The following is a 17,546-nucleotide window of genomic DNA, read 5'->3' as shown; positions in this document are numbered from 1 at the left end:
TCAAATAAAAAAAGGAATTGTTTCTCGTTTCGTCAAATATCAGTCCAGAAAAATTAGCAAGGAAGAATCTTATGACACTTTTTGAAGTAAGTAAATGCCATATTGTAATCTTTTATAAAAAATTTCAGATCTAAATATTTAAGACTAGGTCTATTCTAAATGTGAAAATATGCAATGGAACTGGATTCCCTGTGTACATTTGTAAGTAAGGGTGAGTGGTGAATATAGTGGCAATTTAATAATGGAGAGATATACATAAAAATAATGAAAACAATTCACAATATAGCTAATGCGCATTATCGCATCAATTTATTAACTGCGTGAAATATTTGCTGAATATCATTTAATTCTAATGTGCTAATGAATTTTAGTATTAATTTTCCTAAATAAAGTTCTGTTTCCTGGACCTGTGGTTTCAGGTTTTGGACTCAAATTTTAAAGTACACTGAACTAATATATCTTTGCAATACACCATATGCTGGAACTCATTTTTTACAGTACATCATTTTACAGTACACATATACTACACTCCATAGCTTTTTCTCAGTTGAATAGGGAACTGATATGAGTAAGGATATATATGAAAATTTAATAATCACAATATTGAAAGAATTTACAAATTTTTTATTGCTGTCTCCAGAAAAAACACGAATCTTACTTGGTAAATTAACTAGGTTCCATGCAATTTAGTTTCTTTTTCTCACATATGTTAGCACATAAATTGAAAGCTAGGTAATGGTTAAATTAATGTACTATCTCCATGTGTGTATGTGTGTGTGTGTGTGCATGTGCATGTCTACATGCACACGCATGTGTGTATACACACACATATTGTATTTTTTAAGCATATTGTAATAATAATATTGAGGACTTTGTAAAGCGCCTAATCTGTAGAAGCTCTAAGCGCTTTACAACATTAGACAACACCTACAACATAAAAAACATATATAATGATATGATTACAACAACAAACACCATGAAATTAGAAAACAAAAAAACATGATGAAAATATTTAAGGAAACATTATTAGGTCTTTAAGTTTGTTCTTGAAGTCGAAATTGTGAGTTTTCAGAGCACTCTTGAATGGGATCACTGTGTCTTTGTGTCTAAGTTCAGTGGGCAATTCATTCCACGTTGTTAGGCCCTGGTATGCAAAAGAATATTGTCCATATAACTTAGTTTTCATAGTGGGAATAATGAGTATACGATTGTCAGAAGAGGAACGTAACTATCTTGCTGGTGTGTACACATGGGTGAGGTCAGATAGGTATGTTGGACTGGAGTCTGTCAGTGAAACGTAGCACAGAGAACAAATGTGTACCATTCTGGATCAAATGAATAACCAGTATAGGGTACAGAGCAGTGGAGAGGTGTGCTCTGATTGTGGTACTCTAAGGATGATCTGGGCAGCTGTGTTTTGAACTTTTTTTAAAGTTTCTGGTGTAGATATTGGGATGAACCACACAGAAATGAGTTACAATAGTCTTGAAAGTACTAATGAACACAAGTGTTTTAGTGGCATCAACTGAAAGATATTTGTGAATGGAGCTGATGCATCTCAACTCAAGATATGCAGCCTTGCATATGTTCATGACATGTTGGTGCAATGAGAGAGTACTGTTGAGAGTAACATCTAGGTTTCGTACTGACTGTGTGAATTTAATATTGGTGTTGCTTACAATTATTGTTTGAGGTAATGGATGTGAATGAGAAAGTCTTTGTGTTTTGATCAGAATGGCCTCAGTTTTATTATCATTCATCTGCAGTTTGTTACATGTCATCCATGATTTCACATCAGAAATGCACCTCTCTACACCTTGGATGGTAGCATGAACTTCAGTTGGGTGGCTAGATTTGTATATTTGGTTGTTGTCATCATACAATTGGTGAGACACTGGATAATGATATATGACACTTTAGAGCAGCTGAGTGTATAAAATGAAGAGAACAGGTCCAAGAAAAGACCCCTGTAGAACACCACAACATAGATCAACTGAGCTGGAGTGTATTCCATTTGCAGACACAATTTGTGTCCTGTTGACCAAGTAGGACTTGAACCACAGTAAGGCTGTATCATGAACACCAAATACATGCTGGAGACAGTGAAGTAATTTATCATGGTCTATTGTGTCAAATGCTGCAGACAAATCAAGGAGGGTGAGGACTGTAATCTTTCTGCTATCCAAAGCAGAGAGAATGTCATTAACTACTTTTAGAAGAGTAGTTCCAGTACTGTGGCAAGGATGATATGCACATCGTACAATTGCTGAAAAGACTGTTTGAATTCAGATGAGATACAAGCTGGGATAGAACAACCTTTTCTTAGATGTTTTATATGAATGGGAGATTATAAACTGGGCAGTAGTTCTTTAAAATTTAAATCATTATGGTCTAGTGTTTCTACAGCAGAGGCTTTACAATGGCAGTTTTGAAAAATGATGGTTAACTGACTGTTTGAAGTTGAAAACAGTAATGGAATCTAGGAGTTTTGATGTGTTTGGATTTCCGGGACAGTCAAAGTGAAAGTTGAAATCTCCAAGAATAATCAGGTTGCCACCTATCAAATTTCCATAATGAGATTCAGAAACTGATCCAAAAAGAGAGATTCAGTCAGCTTGTTTTTTCTACTAGAAGGCAGAAAAAATGGACTGACCTTTGTTCCAGTGTGAGTGTAGTTTAGACTAGTTCAAACGATGTGTGGTAAAAACTGAAAGCTAGGGTGTGGTTAAGATGTTCGATCATGGAGTTCATTGTGATGACAGCAATTCCAACTCCACGAGAGTTGCGGGTGAACGACTTGATGGAGTAACCAGTGGGTGTTAGATTTGCGCACTTGGGCTCATAGCCTGATGTTTTCAGCCATGTTTCTGTCAGGAAAAAGACACTGATATTTTGATCGTTGATAAAATTAACTATTTTTGTGTGCTTTTCTGATGGTCCTACTGATTGGGCATTGTATTATGTAATATGCAGAGGTATCTCTTGGATAGTTGACACAAAGGTTGACAATTTAATAGGGATTTGAATTAGGTTATCTAAATTAATGGCAGAATTTTTAAATTGTTGAGCTGGAAAGGGCATAAGGGAGATAAATGGAATTCTTCTTCCTGTTCTATGCCGGCCAGCTTTCTTTTTCTTATTTAACTTCTGTAATGATGTAATTTAAGTAATGATAAATATAATCCAAGTTCAATTTGTCTAGAGCACAATGTAGTGTGAAGAACCAAGGAGTGGTCATTTAAAACAATTAATGAAGGTCCATCATAGCATAAATGGGTTGACTGGCGAGTATCATGTGATGGCAGTTTGTTCAACAACAAAGGAATTTGTAGCAGTGGAGCAAGACAGCTGAGAAAAAGTCTAATTGTTCTCATTTCCAAAACAAGGAGATGGAGAAACACATACAAACTGAACAGCCAATACATGATGAAAACAAAGACAGACAACAAGCACTTATATCATGAAAAATGGCACAAAAAATGGAACAGCTGCTTCAAGCCGGTTAAGTGATAGCGGCCATCTTGACTAATCAAGATATATATTCCACCTAGATGTATAACCTAACCATGCGTAGACCCCTCTGAAATCATTTAAGAATATTTTGTATACCATGCCCTTGCTTATAAACCCTGCACAAACCCTAACATAATCTTACAGAGACTTACCATACATCCCTCTCCACTATACAGTACAGACAAAGCACTGTAATCACAAAGATTAATTTTTTTCCAAACTTTTATTATACCAGATTGAAATGTTGTGCATTTATCAGCCTCTCTCCAAGCAAAATGACATTAATCGAATCACTATTAAGTTTTGTCATATTTAGGCAATGAACAGAATGGCTGATGGAAGTTATTTGATTTGTACAATGCTGCTCTTTTTACTCTTCCATTCATTGCTGATCAAATTTAATATTTTTATACTGCTTCAGCACTGCATTCATTTATTTACTATTTTTAGAATTTACTAGCTATTTCATCAGATCTCAAAAGTTTTATTATTATTTAGAACGAGTCTATTAGGCTATCCTTACAAGCTGCCCAGTGCCAAATCCCAAAGACCCGATGTCCAGATCAAAACCAATTCCAGAGTCAGGTTATAAAATTAAAATGATATTTTAAGCCACAATACAACACCTATCAGATGGACTGAAGTTTTAAATTCAGGACATTTCATAAATTAATTGTTAATTGGCATGGTTCATTAAGTTTGATTTCCATATTGAATGTCATACAGAGATCGGCCCGGATCTTACATGGCATATGAGGGTATATACATGAGTGGTTGTATTATCATTTATTACTATAATTTAAACTTCTACACTGCTGTGAAAATTTGACTATAGGATTGAAAACCTGAAGGCCTAACTGTGTGAAAAAAACTCATAAAATCTGCCTATTGAGATAACCTCCAAGAGGGTGGGATGGTGGTGTATGTAAAATTATATACAACACTGTCTATAAGCAGATGTTTATGGGGATAAGGGGATACAATATGCTATTCACTTATCTTATTATCAATAAATTTCAATCTGGCCATAAAGCATTAGAGATTAGCCCAGGTAAATGGTGGAGAATCTGGTTGTTGTTATGGAGGTGGAATCCCTGGTATTGGGAAACAATATCCCTCCTCAGAAGCAGAGACCTAGGTCAATCAATCAACAGGTCTAGAAGACCCAAATAACTATGATTACTGAGGCCACTGAGAATGACCTGAGCAGTGAAACTGGGCTTTTTGCATAACTTGGGATAGTAGATGGAATGGAAGGAAGGCACATGTGAATAGCCAATTTCACTAAAGGCTGAAAGCATCAAATACCTATATTCCTTGGTCTAGGACAGGAGAAACATAAAAGGGAAGTCTCTTGCTGAGCCTGGTCACAAACACATTGTGATGCCAATCATTTTGCAGGCCACATGATACGGCTTGGAGACCCCTGCCATAAAGCAACCTTTTCAGAACTAATTACTGAAGAAGGGCAGGAGTTATGCATAAAAATGGAGACAAGACAGATAAATATAACACTGGATGAAATATTGCTGAAGGGAGAAATTAATGTGATTTTAACAAAGAACAAGTCATTTTTCACAAGTAAGATTATGACTGACACAACCATTAATATGGCATCTCTTGAAAACAATAACTGTTCTGTGCATGTGAGGTGCATAGGTGGCGCTATACAGTTTCGCATTTTGCATAGGGTTAGGAATTTAAAGAAAAAGAATGTCCCCGGCTTTCCTCACTGGTTATACTGGCTATTTAAAAAAGACCTTGTATATCTTAGGTATAATGCAAAGAACCTTTAATTCCCTTTATTTTGGTGTATGATTGATGGGTGTACTATGGGTTATAGAGTATACAGCTTGGCCTTACTTCAAATGTGCACCTTTCAAAAAAGTGCTAGCTCTACTTGGTCATTTTCACTTCCTGAACTTCAGAGGTCAATTGTATAAAAAAGAGCCGATAACTTTTTTTACATTTTATATATTTGGTAATTCATTCATTGCACTTTCAGAAGCTGGTATTGTCTAGTCTGGCAAAATTCATTTTCCCTATTTTAATAGCTGCTATGTATAGTGTACTTTAGACTAATTCAGACTGATTTTTTAACACAAGGGAGAAGTCATTTTAGTTAGCAGTGTGCTTAAATCATGTAAAATTTCCAAAAGTACAATATCCAAAAGAAATATCATCCACATTACATTAATGTAGCATAGAGGTATGCAAACGTTCTCTCCACTGTGCATGTTTTAAATGCGAACTACTTCACCTTACATACGTCACTCTCTCAAAAGTACATATTATCTGGTGAGCGCCACCATAAAGAAGATGTAGGTATTATTTTTTATGATTTAATTATGTTTATATGGCTGAAACATTTAAGTCGCAAGCATCAAAACAATCCTTATGAATAATTCTCCTGCCTTTTTCCACACAGAACAGTATTTATGAGAGTCAGAGTCTCTAATAAGTCCAGCCTACCCCCCCCCATGATAAAAGTGAGCTATTTTAAGAATGCACATTACATTTTGTAAACATAGCAACCAATGTTATGCTGAATGACAGGAACATGAAACTAGCCAGAATTATTTCTGAGATATCAACAATGAATTTTACAATTAGAAAAGGGAGGTAACTCATCAGCTTCATAAAGGTCAAAGGTCAAAGTGTAAAATATTTGCCTATTGTTTAATATGGAAGAAGCGAATTCACTTTCTCTTCATTTATTTTTTTATTTCATTGCAAATAAATGAAAAGAAACATTTTCACCATATATTTCTGTCACTTATTGCAACAGTTTTAAATTTAAGTTGACTCTATTCCTATATTCTAAGTCTTCTAATTTACCCATAATTAAGGTCACTACTCACACAAATATACCTCATGGCAAATTATGTAAGCAAGAGAAAAATGATCATAATTAGCTTATTTTCATGCTTAAATGCAATATGAATGTACCATTTTATTCAGAACATCATACATAATTATATGAAAATAAAAAAAAATAATTGCAAACATTTTTTTATTTTCTTTAAGGTGGCGCTATACAGTTTCGCATTTTGCATAGGGTTAGGAATTTAAAGAAAAAGAATGTCCCCGGCTTTCCTCACTGGTTATACTGGCTATTTAAAAAAGACCTTGTATATCTTAGGTATAATGCAAAGAACCTTTAATTCCCTTTATTTTGGTGTATGATTGATGGGTGTACTATGGGTTATAGAGTATACAGCTTGGCCTTACTTCAAATGTGCACCTTTCAAAAAAGTGCTAGCTCTACTTGGTCATTTTCACTTCCTGAACTTCAGAGGTCAATTGTATAAAAAAGAGCCGATAACTTTTTTTACATTTTATATATTTGGTAATTCATTCATTGCACTTTCAGAAGCTGGTATTGTCTAGTCTGGCAAAATTCATTTTCCCTATTTTAATAGCTGCTATGTATAGTGTACTTTAGACTAATTCAGACTGATTTTTTAACACAAGGGAGAAGTCATTTTAGTTAGCAGTGTGCTTAAATCATGTAAAATTTCCAAAAGTACAATATCCAAAAGAAATATCATCCACATTACATTAATGTAGCATAGAGGTATGCAAACGTTCTCTCCACTGTGCATGTTTTAAATGCGAACTACTTCACCTTACATACGTCACTCTCTCAAAAGTACATATTATCTGGTGAGCGCCACCATAAGTGGTCAGCGTCTTAATGACAATACTCCACTCCCGGGGAGGGTGTGTTCATATCAAAATTGATGAGATTTTTTTAGACAAAAAAGATAAAGCTATGAAATAACATGGGTGAGATAATGCTATTAAAAATTCAACCAGTTTACAATATGTACATGCAAAGGCAGGAGGGAGGGATATTTCTTTTGCACACACACACCCATACACTCTGCCTAATGTCATTACTGCAACAGAATATTCGGTAATAAAAAGAACAACAACAAAAATTCATGCAGCATGATCTCAAATGTTCTCGTGAGTTAACTCCATTAAATGAATTACAACAAGCACAAACTGTTTTTTTAATTATAGTAAAGTCACCAATGCTTTTATTTTGGACAATGACAATCAACAACACTTATTTTCAGTACTGGAGATGAAAATTAGCAAAAGAATCAGCTAGGAAAGAGCTAATAAAAAAATTAATAATAAGAATATAATACAAAATATGAAAGGAGTTAATCACTAAATACACCTAACTGAAAGGAAGGACTGGTGCAGCCTCCTAACAGAGAACAAAATTAGCAAAGGTCACATTCAATGGAGTGTGGTGCGTGTTTGTGCCTGTCTGTTTGTTTGTGTTTGTGCCTGTCTGTCTGTCTCCGTGTGTGTGTGTGTGTGTGTGTATCATTTGGATTTTTAATGTAGCTTTAATAATTTTTCAGTTATATTGCTACAATGTCTGCAGTGGGGCCATTTATAGTGATGTCTAGCACTGGACATCATGCCACACACATGTAGCATCATGTCCCACCCAGTCACATTATCCTGACACAAAGCTGACCAGTCCTAACACTAACCTCTTAATGCTCAGCGCCAAGAGAGGCAGCTGTTATTACCATTTCTTATAAGTCTTTGGTATGTCTCAGCCAGGGTTCAAACCCCAGACTTCCCACATCCATAACAAGTGCTCTAACCATTAGGCCACTGAAGCGGTCAAACAGAATATTAATTTCTATGATTTGTTACTGTATTAGAACATTAAAATGCAATCAATTAGAGTCCACAGACCAAATCAGCAAGGATATGATAATTACTGTATATACCTGCTTATAGGTCAAGTCAAACTGCAAATGACAATTCCTGATCTGCCTTAGCATAATGTGCATGCAGATCAAAGTCAATGTTGTCTGTTTTATTGATCAGTACTAACAACCTGCACAGACCCAGATCTGCAGGCACATTATGTGACATCCGATCTGGGTCTGTGGCAGTCTGCAGAGGGCTGTGTGTAGTCTACTATCAGATGCTAGTGTTTGTTGAAAAGAGGCTGTCAAAAGCATTTCAGGCTTTAATTGCTCATAAATATTACTTATTATACAGGGGCACCGAGTGGCTGAGTGGTCTAAAGCGCTCTCCTTTACAGATCAATGCCATCTCACATCTGTCTGGCGTTTCGAGTCTCGGATTCAGCCGTGGGTATGTGAGAAAGCTTGCCAGTAGCTTCTCGTGGGTCGGTGGTTCTTTCCGTGGTTTTCCAGGGTTCTTCCTCCACCATGAATACTGGCTGCCATGTATAGCCTATCATGTACTGAAAAATGGCAACAACACAACAACAACAGCTTATTATACATGTTCATGTGCTAATGTGATAATAAACACAGTTTTGACATAAAATATGTGTTTGATAATTATTAATTTCTCCTGTCACTTCCAAAAAAATAACATTCCAAACAGACCAAAATGTAACATTACTCATCTACATATAAAAAAATTAAAATAACTTTTCTTATCATTTCAAGTACATAAAACTATAGATGTTTCATAGAAACTTGTGCATTCGGATTTCTAACCAGTAAAAATTGTCTTGCAGGTTGGGAAAATAATGTTTATAATTTTTTCATCACCCCATTGTTACGTGTGACGTGTCCCTCTGACCAGTTACTTGACGATCAACAACTTGCCCTGTCATAATACTTTCAGTAAATTAAATAGTAAGATGTGCATTGTGGAGTCATTTTATGTTGTTTATATATATATATATATATATATATATATATATATATATATATATATATATATATATATATATATATATATATATATATATATATATATAGTCACCCTAAGCAAGTTGGCATTCCACAGAAAATACCACAAAAGCAAGGATGTGCATAAAGAATTACATACATATTGCAAATGAACATAATGCAAGAAAATATAAATACTGGACTATATCAATATTTGAATGCACATACATGTACTAATACATAATAGACCCAATGTACTAAATTAATACATTGTGCATACATAGTTCTGTTTTTAGATTACATGAGAATTACAATTTTTCAAGGAAGTTGACAAATTAAAGGGTAATGAAGAAGCTGAACACAAGATATTGTGAACACGTGTGGTGTAGCTACTTCCAGCACCAAACCTGTCAGTTGCTGGCTCTCAAATATTGTATGAATTTTAAATAGAGAAATAACATTTTGTTTCTCCATCCTTGTTCTACGAGTTACATTTTCTACCCTGATAAAGTTTTTATACCAATTTAATGGAACATGAAACAAGGCTGTATTGTTGTTGCTGTTGTTGTTGTTCTTGTCGGGTTTAACACCATTTTTCAGCACACAATAGGCTATACATGACGGCCAGTATTAATGGTGGAGGAAGAACCTGGGAAAAACCCTGGAAAGAACCACTGACCCACGAGAAGCTACTGGCAATCTTTCTCACATACCCACATTGGCTGAATCTGAGACTCGAACCCACGCAGACAGAGGTGAGTTGGCAGTGTTCTCAGGGCCCCCAAGGATGTATCTTTTTGTTGTTTGTGCTAACTGCAAATGGTCACTAACCTCTTGAAATAAAATATGAAGAAAATGTTTCACATGAGAATATTTGTAAATACCCAATGTAATATATGAAGTTGTTACCTGATGGATTTGAGTACATGATAAATGGACACATTTTATATACATGTACATCTTAACCAGAGAGATGCTGCTGCTGATGCTGCTTCTATTATGCAGTTGTAATAAATTTAGGTAAATTATTATCCAAATAATAAAGAAATCATCACTTCAATATCTAATTTGTCCATCCTATTATATGAGGTACAAGTTAATGACAGCAATGCTCTGGCAATATTTGGAAAGAAAAATCGAGTTTTCTTCCAAATGTTATTTTATAGAAGCTGGTTTACTAAACGTTTGATCCATAACAAATTTGATGTGAAAGTGTTGTTGTTGTTGTTGTGGGGTTTAATGCCATTTTTCAGCACATGATAGGCTATACATGGCGGCAAGTATAAATGGTGGAGGAAGAAACCAGGAAAACGGCCGGAAAGAACCACTGACCCACGAGAAGCTACTGGCAAGCTTTCTCACATACCCACATTGGCTGAATCCTAGACTGGAACCCATGCAGACAGAGGTGATGGCAGTGATCCGTAATGGAGAGCACTTTAGACCACTTGGCCACTCGGGGCCCCGATGTGAAAATTAAGTATTTAAAATTGGAGTATTTGTCCCGCTGAAGAGCATATTGTAGTCAGTTGGAGCCACCTTATAGACAAGTATGTATGGTAAAAAAGCTGTAAAATGAATTAAATTACCATCTGTACTTGCTTAGAGGTCAAGGCAAACTGCAAACAACAAAGATCCTGATATGCCATAGCATAATGCACCTTCAGATCAGGGTGTATGTTGTTATTCTAATAACTATTCCTAACTGTACAGACCCAAATCTGGCAGTGCAGTATGTGAAAGCAGATTCGGGTCTGTACAGTTTGGAATCAACTTATAAGAGAGCATATACAGTAATTCAGAAGCTCTATTAGTTGTTGCACCAACACCCTTTTGAGGGAGTAACCTAATACAAGGTTATGGCAAAAACATGACCAAGAAGATGCCAACAGAAACATAAATAGAGCTAATTGTAAACAGGAATAATAATTCACGCATTAAAAATGATGTATGTAATAAAAATGCTCAATTTACGATGTATGACTCCTAGCAAAAACAATTTTTCTTCAAAGTTTTTAAAGTCACCATGATGATGGCAGTGACAAGAAAAAGAATGAGCGCTAGTGCAAGTTGGCCATGGCCAGTGGTTACATGTTGGATCTTTCCAATTACTATTTCTGAAGTATAGACATTCAAACCTGTGTTTTTATGACACACACTGATTTAAGACAGAGCACCAGTTTTAATCACCTTGGATTAGCCTCTGATCTAATTTCCTACTGGACTGGGGCAGTCCATAACCAATACACTGTATCTGCCAGTGACTGACACTTGTTAGACTTCTATTTGCACCTTATCAGCCAATAATATCAAGCATTAATGAAATCAATACGAAGTGGGCAGAGATAATGCGTCGTTAGCGTATATTAATTAATCACAATAGCTCAAAGAAGTATATTTTTTATTCCAAACCCTAACCCATACAGGCCTTTAGGTGCCACTATTATTTCTTGACGTAAAAAAATATACTTTCTTGTTTCTTAACTTCACAAAGAAAGTTTTACAATAATAAATAACAGAATGGTGTTCTGGACACAATGTACATGCAAACAGAATGGTGTGCCAAACAACAATGCACCATCATTCACACTGTGATAAAAAAACAGAATTATAATATAATAAAGACTGGAAAGAAAAAAGATAAACTTCCAAGACAAGAATATATTTTTAGTGATAATATGTCCCCTTTTCACTTGTACATGCATGGGGGGGGGGTGGCAGAAACATTCAAAATTGCAGTTTTGAAGCAAAATGATTCATGCTCCAAAGAGATTGATCTTATTTTCTCATGTTATCAAGCGGAAGTGCAATAAAAAGTAAATTGTGGTCGTAATTACCTACTTTTCTTGCTAAACTGGCTATGACAAGCATTGAGATTGTGAACTATAAAGGCAAGATATCATTCAACAGATTTTCCTGCTGTTTTATTCTTCACACAGACCTTCAAATCTCTATCCAAAATTTATAAGCCTAAAAGAAGAGAAAATTAATTTATTATCATTGATTACTTGTTTCATTCAATATTTCACATGTCCTCTTTGGTACTTTTATATATATATATATATATATATATATATATATATATATATATATATATATATATATATATATATATATATAAAATTATTCTAAGAATTTATTCAAGACTTGTACAATTATAGATACAATGGTATTATGAACAAACTAACATGTATAATTTCAGTATAAATAGATCTAATTAGGAGAGAGGGAGGGAGACAATGATCTATGATGAGATAAAGTATATTTTTCCACTCTGCTTAATTAAACCCAAATGATGCCAAGTGAGTACTGATCTGACATGCAAGGTCAAATGGAAACACTAGTAAATGTCAAATGGAAACACTAGCTAATCCAGCATCCATGGTTTAAGATTCATAATAGTGAAATTAAATGGAAACACTAGCTAATCCAGCATCTATGGTTTAAGATTCATAATAGTGAAATCAAATGGAAACACAAGCTAATCCAGCATCCATGGTTTAAGATTCACAATAGTGAAATCAAATGGAAACACTAGCTAATCAAGCATCCATGGTTTAAGATTCATAATAGTGAAATCAAATGCATTCTGTTGTCTAAGCCGAGATAATTAATCAACGATTTGTGGTCACTTAAGTTAACCGGTTAATCACCTAACATCACAAGTGTGAAATGAACCCAGACCAACCAATTTTACCTTGATCAAAGTCACAAGATCAAACATGCAATGAGTGTCTGTCACATCCATGTTATCATTCATTCTACCAAGGACAGTCCAATTAGATCTCCATTCAGTGTGAAGTATTTAATTCAAGTATTATCTATGTATATATTCAAGTATTTTAATACATGTGATATCTGTATTGTTTCTTACTGTTTCTATTCTTAAATCTGAACACAAAATGGTTTCTTGACCAAAACTAAATGACCCAGATGACCCCAAAAAATTAAACAATAGCCTGATTAAAAAATATTTTTAAAAATCATACCGTGTTACAAAATTCAACAGATATTTGTTGAAGCTATGAAGTGATCCCGTAGTTGTTAAAGAAACAAGAAATCACAGTCGTTACTACAAAACAGTTGTCATCTCTTCTTGCAAAGCATGACTGACCATATGACATGGAGCATTTTCTGTCTATGCATCATGCTCATTCTATCAGATAAGATGGCCTATTATGCTTTGTTTAGAGGACAAAAAGAATATCACTTTTGGCTAGAGTTGTGTATAGTTTTAAATGGAATAAAGTAAGATGACAGTATGTAATCAGACATTGTTACATATTGTTATATACTGTTACTAACATGAGTAAAAGTATGGGGAAAAAAACACCTGTGTGAATCCAACCAAGCTGCTCCATGTATACATGTAGAATCTAATTACTGTGGTACCCTGTAAGGGAAGGAGCTTGGGATAATAATGTTAACAATTATCACTGCCAAGACCCACTCTGATAATGGATCCTATTATGTAATACATAAATCTTTTCTAAAGTATTATATATATGATCCAGGGTCAAAGCAAATGATGGGAATCAGTCAGAATTTCAGAATCAATAATCAGTTCCACTTAACCAACTGATAATCCATTGTATTTGGTTACTAAGAACAAGTTTTAATTTTTGTTTGTAATAGTTATATCTTTGCTCAAGAGTCCAAAATGTTAATAAATGTACAGGAGTAATCTCTTTTAATGACATGCATACTTTAACCTGGCAAAAATATTACATTTTTTCTACTGTTATCTTTGTTCTACAGCCTTGTTAAATGAAAGCAACTTTTTATGGCTGATCAGTCTTATGTAACTGAAATAATGTTGCAATCACCAAAAATCGTTTCATTCATATGTGATGTTTCTACAATTTATAGTACAGAAAGACCTGGTTTTCTTGTTTGTCATTATTTACAAATACTACAAAGGATTGTTTATATTTAAACTGAAACAAATGATCAAACTTGTTAAAATTGACAGCTTAATCATGTAATCTTGATTATATGTTCCTAATTATGAAAGGTCTATGGAATATGGTATGGTTTTATATTTTTAAGTTGTGAAGGGAATAAATAATTCATATCAACTTTAGTGGATTGGAAGCCCTATTTAGCTTACCATTTACACAGGAGATTTACTAACCTTCGTGTTTTGCATGCAACTAAAGGAAGTAGTCTCTTTTTATACACAATCTATTATGGAATTTCACATTCGATTATCTTATTGGTTTGCTCAACCAACTTTTGATTGATTTTAATCAATAACTGGAATAAGACTAGTCAAGTCACAACTGTGATCTGAGGAATGTTCATCCTTCAATATACATGTACTTTTTTTGTCCTTCAATAAACATGTACTTTTTTCTCTTGGTTGTCCACAATCATTTTTTCCAGAACATCTCACATATTCGACAGTCCTTACTGACACTGCCAACTATGAAAAACTGTGCTAAAAAATAACCGAGCTGGGCCTCTCTAATTTAGATTGGGTCCATCCTGTTTTCCAAGAGAGGTACCTGTTGGGTTTGTCCACAAAAAAATGAATTTACATGAGAGAAAATTTTAATCGCACTGAGTAAATGCCAAAATTTATTTTCAAGATTGAAAGACTAGTAACTTATTAATATTTATCCCCATGTTTCCTCCTACATTCATGAAGACTGTCTACTTATACTGTACTTCTATCAAAAGCTGTTATCGTTTTATACATAGCAAATCATGTGACAAATGAATGGGGTACCTATCATTAGCGTTCACCTTGTTTTAACAGGTCAAAATACCATTTGGGGTATTTATGTGCATTACAAAAATAGTCTGCTGCATAAAGGAATTGTTCCAGGAGTCCTTGCAACTGGTGCAATGATGCATAGCCAAGGCCAAGTAACAAGATAAAGGCTAACATGTATACACAACAAGATGTTGATTACTTTATTGTTGTAATCAGCAGAGTTTAGGCCAAATGCTGGAAGGGTTGTTTTTTTTTATGGTAGGTATTCTATGTAATTAAAGTATCAAAAGTGGTCCATGGTGATGCTTGAGTCTCTGATTACAAATTGTCTGTAATTTGGTGGAGGTGAGAAAAAAAGGAAAGACCAAAACAATGATTTTTGCAGAAACACCTGAGTATTTTTATTTTGTAAAATTATTTAATTACTATTGCATTGTTCAACTTCAAGTTCAAGATGTTTCAGATTAAAGTTTACTGAATAATAACTGAGCTGTCCCTTGCTCATGTTTATACTAATGTAATGCGATGTTGGTTAAACATATTCAGAGGCAACTATCAGCAACATCAAAAGTGTAATGAGAAACTGGATAAAGCAGGACATGACCATAAACAAAGCTCTTCATCTTTATTCATATCTGAAGTACAGCTATTGTGACAAATAACAGTTAAAAAAATGGAAATCCTGGAAATTTGGAAATTAGCTTGTGGAATTCGAGTCTAGGCTTGTGATTTTTATAAAATAACCAGCCCTGGACCTGTCTGAAACATTTTTCTTTAAGCACTTTAAGACGAAAAGCTGGCCTCTTGTTTCGGGATCGAATGACTGGAGAATACGAGTAGAATAACCCCTTATTCATGCAATAAGACTTCGACCCTTCCCTAACATAAATATCAGGATCGACGTTTTATATTGTTGGACGTACTGTGCAGTTTCGGAATATTTCAATCAAAGATTTACATATGACAAACTCTGAATCAACTTAAAACAATAAATGGTTGCAGCAGACATTGTCTTAAATATAGTTTCTCAAATTTTCTACCTACCTGTTGAGATTTTTCTTTCTGTAGGCATGCTACTGAACGAAACCGTCTTTTTCCTTGTCGGTCTTCTTGATCCATCCTTACTCATGAAACTGCTCTTTCGCGGAAATGTTGGCTCCGCTGAAAGTGTATCAGAATTCTCCTTATCGGTATTTCCGTGTACTCCATTTTGTTCCAGCGAATCACCATTGACAAACACATTTTGAGCTTCTTTTTCATCGTTAGTTTCCTTGTCGGATGGTGCATCCTTCACATCATCCGCCATGATTCCACATTTGTTGGTATCGCCCAATTTTGGGGGAGAGAGGTTGCTATTTAGATATAAACTGTTAAGTAAATTCCTTTGCTCTCTTGATATTAACCACTTAATAAAATAAAAAATTTAATTTGAAAAAGAATTGGGTAACCAATCTGGTGTAAAATCTGCAGAGAAGGTAACTAAAATTCCTTGATGAAAGAAATGAGATAGTCTGACAAGTCTTATGGGATATGTTTTCAAAATGGCCCCGTATGTAGCAGACTTTTGAAAATTTTGACAGGCATGGTGGCATGTTACACCACTTCGTTAACATGTAGGAAAAGATTCACAGATTTCATACCAGATCAATGTAATATTAATGGGTAATATTTTATTAATATAATGAATGTCACAATAGTATGCGTGTCTTTCGAATACGCAGATGATTTTTGCAGGGGTTGGGGTTGGGGGATTTCTTTGTTTCGATAGCTAATCATCGTTTGAGTCATATGTTTCGTAAACAATAAGCTTTTTTGGTGTTTTGTATTAGCGTATGCATTCAACATTCTATATATGCTAGATCATATGTACTGATTTGGATACTGGTGCGCTAAATCAGTGCAAGTTCCACAATACACTGAAATCAACTGGCGCCCAGGCAAACTAAACAGAACCAAAAAAAATTTTTTTAAAAAAATGAAGAAAACGTGTATTCATAAAACTAATTCACATGTGTTGACGACCATTTATTTCAGCAACTGTGTGGCAAATTCTCAATGTAGCAAAGGGAGATAACTATTGAGCATATACAGTATATACATGTATTTGGGTTGGAAACTCGAAAACTGCACGAGATGACATGTTCTTTTTTCACTTGCAAAGTAGCAGACGAGGTCTCCAGTGGTCGGCTGAGCAACAAGCTCAAAAGAGTTAGGGTGAATTTGCCCACAGGCTAAAAACATTGCATTGCTTATGTAGGTGACAGGTTGACATTAGTTGTAAGAGTAATCTGGTGGAAAACATTTTGTCCCTTCTACCCTACCTGCTTTATATTAAGATTTAATATTTTGCTAATATTAATACCAAACAAAAATCAACATTACCCTCCATAATGAAAATTTATATTTTTGCTACTTGAGTTAAATATGAGTTAAATTTTAAAGTCTGAGACTAAGTCAATGAAATATTGAGCTAATTACAGAAGGATTGAAAATTTAATTGAAAATCATTTAACTGTTGATTTAAATGCATTCGTGTATAAAGAAACCGATAGCTTTGACTGTTTGAAAGTTAAATGAATGCAGAAATAAGCAATGCTGGTACAGTAATTAAATGGATTGCTAACATG

General features: G+C 34.5%; 2 protein-coding genes across 3 annotated transcripts in view; one reads left to right on the top strand and one right to left on the bottom strand.

Moving 5' to 3' along the window:
• The window catches only part of LOC149792541 (inactive phospholipase C-like protein 2), a 282,771-nt gene extending 266,511 nt beyond the window's left edge, over nt 1–16,260 (bottom strand). The window contains exon 1 of the mRNA XM_089971189.1: nt 15,964–16,260. Within this exon, the coding sequence (XP_089827315.1) occupies nt 15,964–16,225 (262 nt within the window). The 5' untranslated portion in view covers nt 16,226–16,260. The remainder of the gene's footprint in view (nt 1–15,963) is intronic.
• Nucleotides 16,261–16,471: 211 nt separating this feature from the next.
• The window catches only part of LOC149792540 (ubiquitin carboxyl-terminal hydrolase 44-like), a 109,070-nt gene continuing 107,995 nt past the window's right edge, over nt 16,472–17,546 (top strand). Inside the window, exon 1 of one of the 2 annotated variants that reach the window (XM_089971186.1) lies at nt 16,472–16,568. The gene's annotated coding sequence lies outside the window, so the exon portion shown is untranslated. Of the gene's footprint in view, nt 16,582–17,546 lie in introns of both variants that reach the window. The other variant, XM_089971185.1, reaches the window with a different exon arrangement.

This window comes from Sinohyriopsis cumingii, chromosome 9, assembly GCF_028554795.1.
Source record: "Sinohyriopsis cumingii isolate HCF-2022 chromosome 9, ASM2855479v2, whole genome shotgun sequence".
NCBI classification, from domain to species: Eukaryota; Metazoa; Mollusca; class Bivalvia; order Unionida; family Unionidae; genus Sinohyriopsis; species Sinohyriopsis cumingii.
Note: the sequence above shows the minus strand (reverse complement) of the source record. Positions and strands in the feature narration are given on the sequence as shown.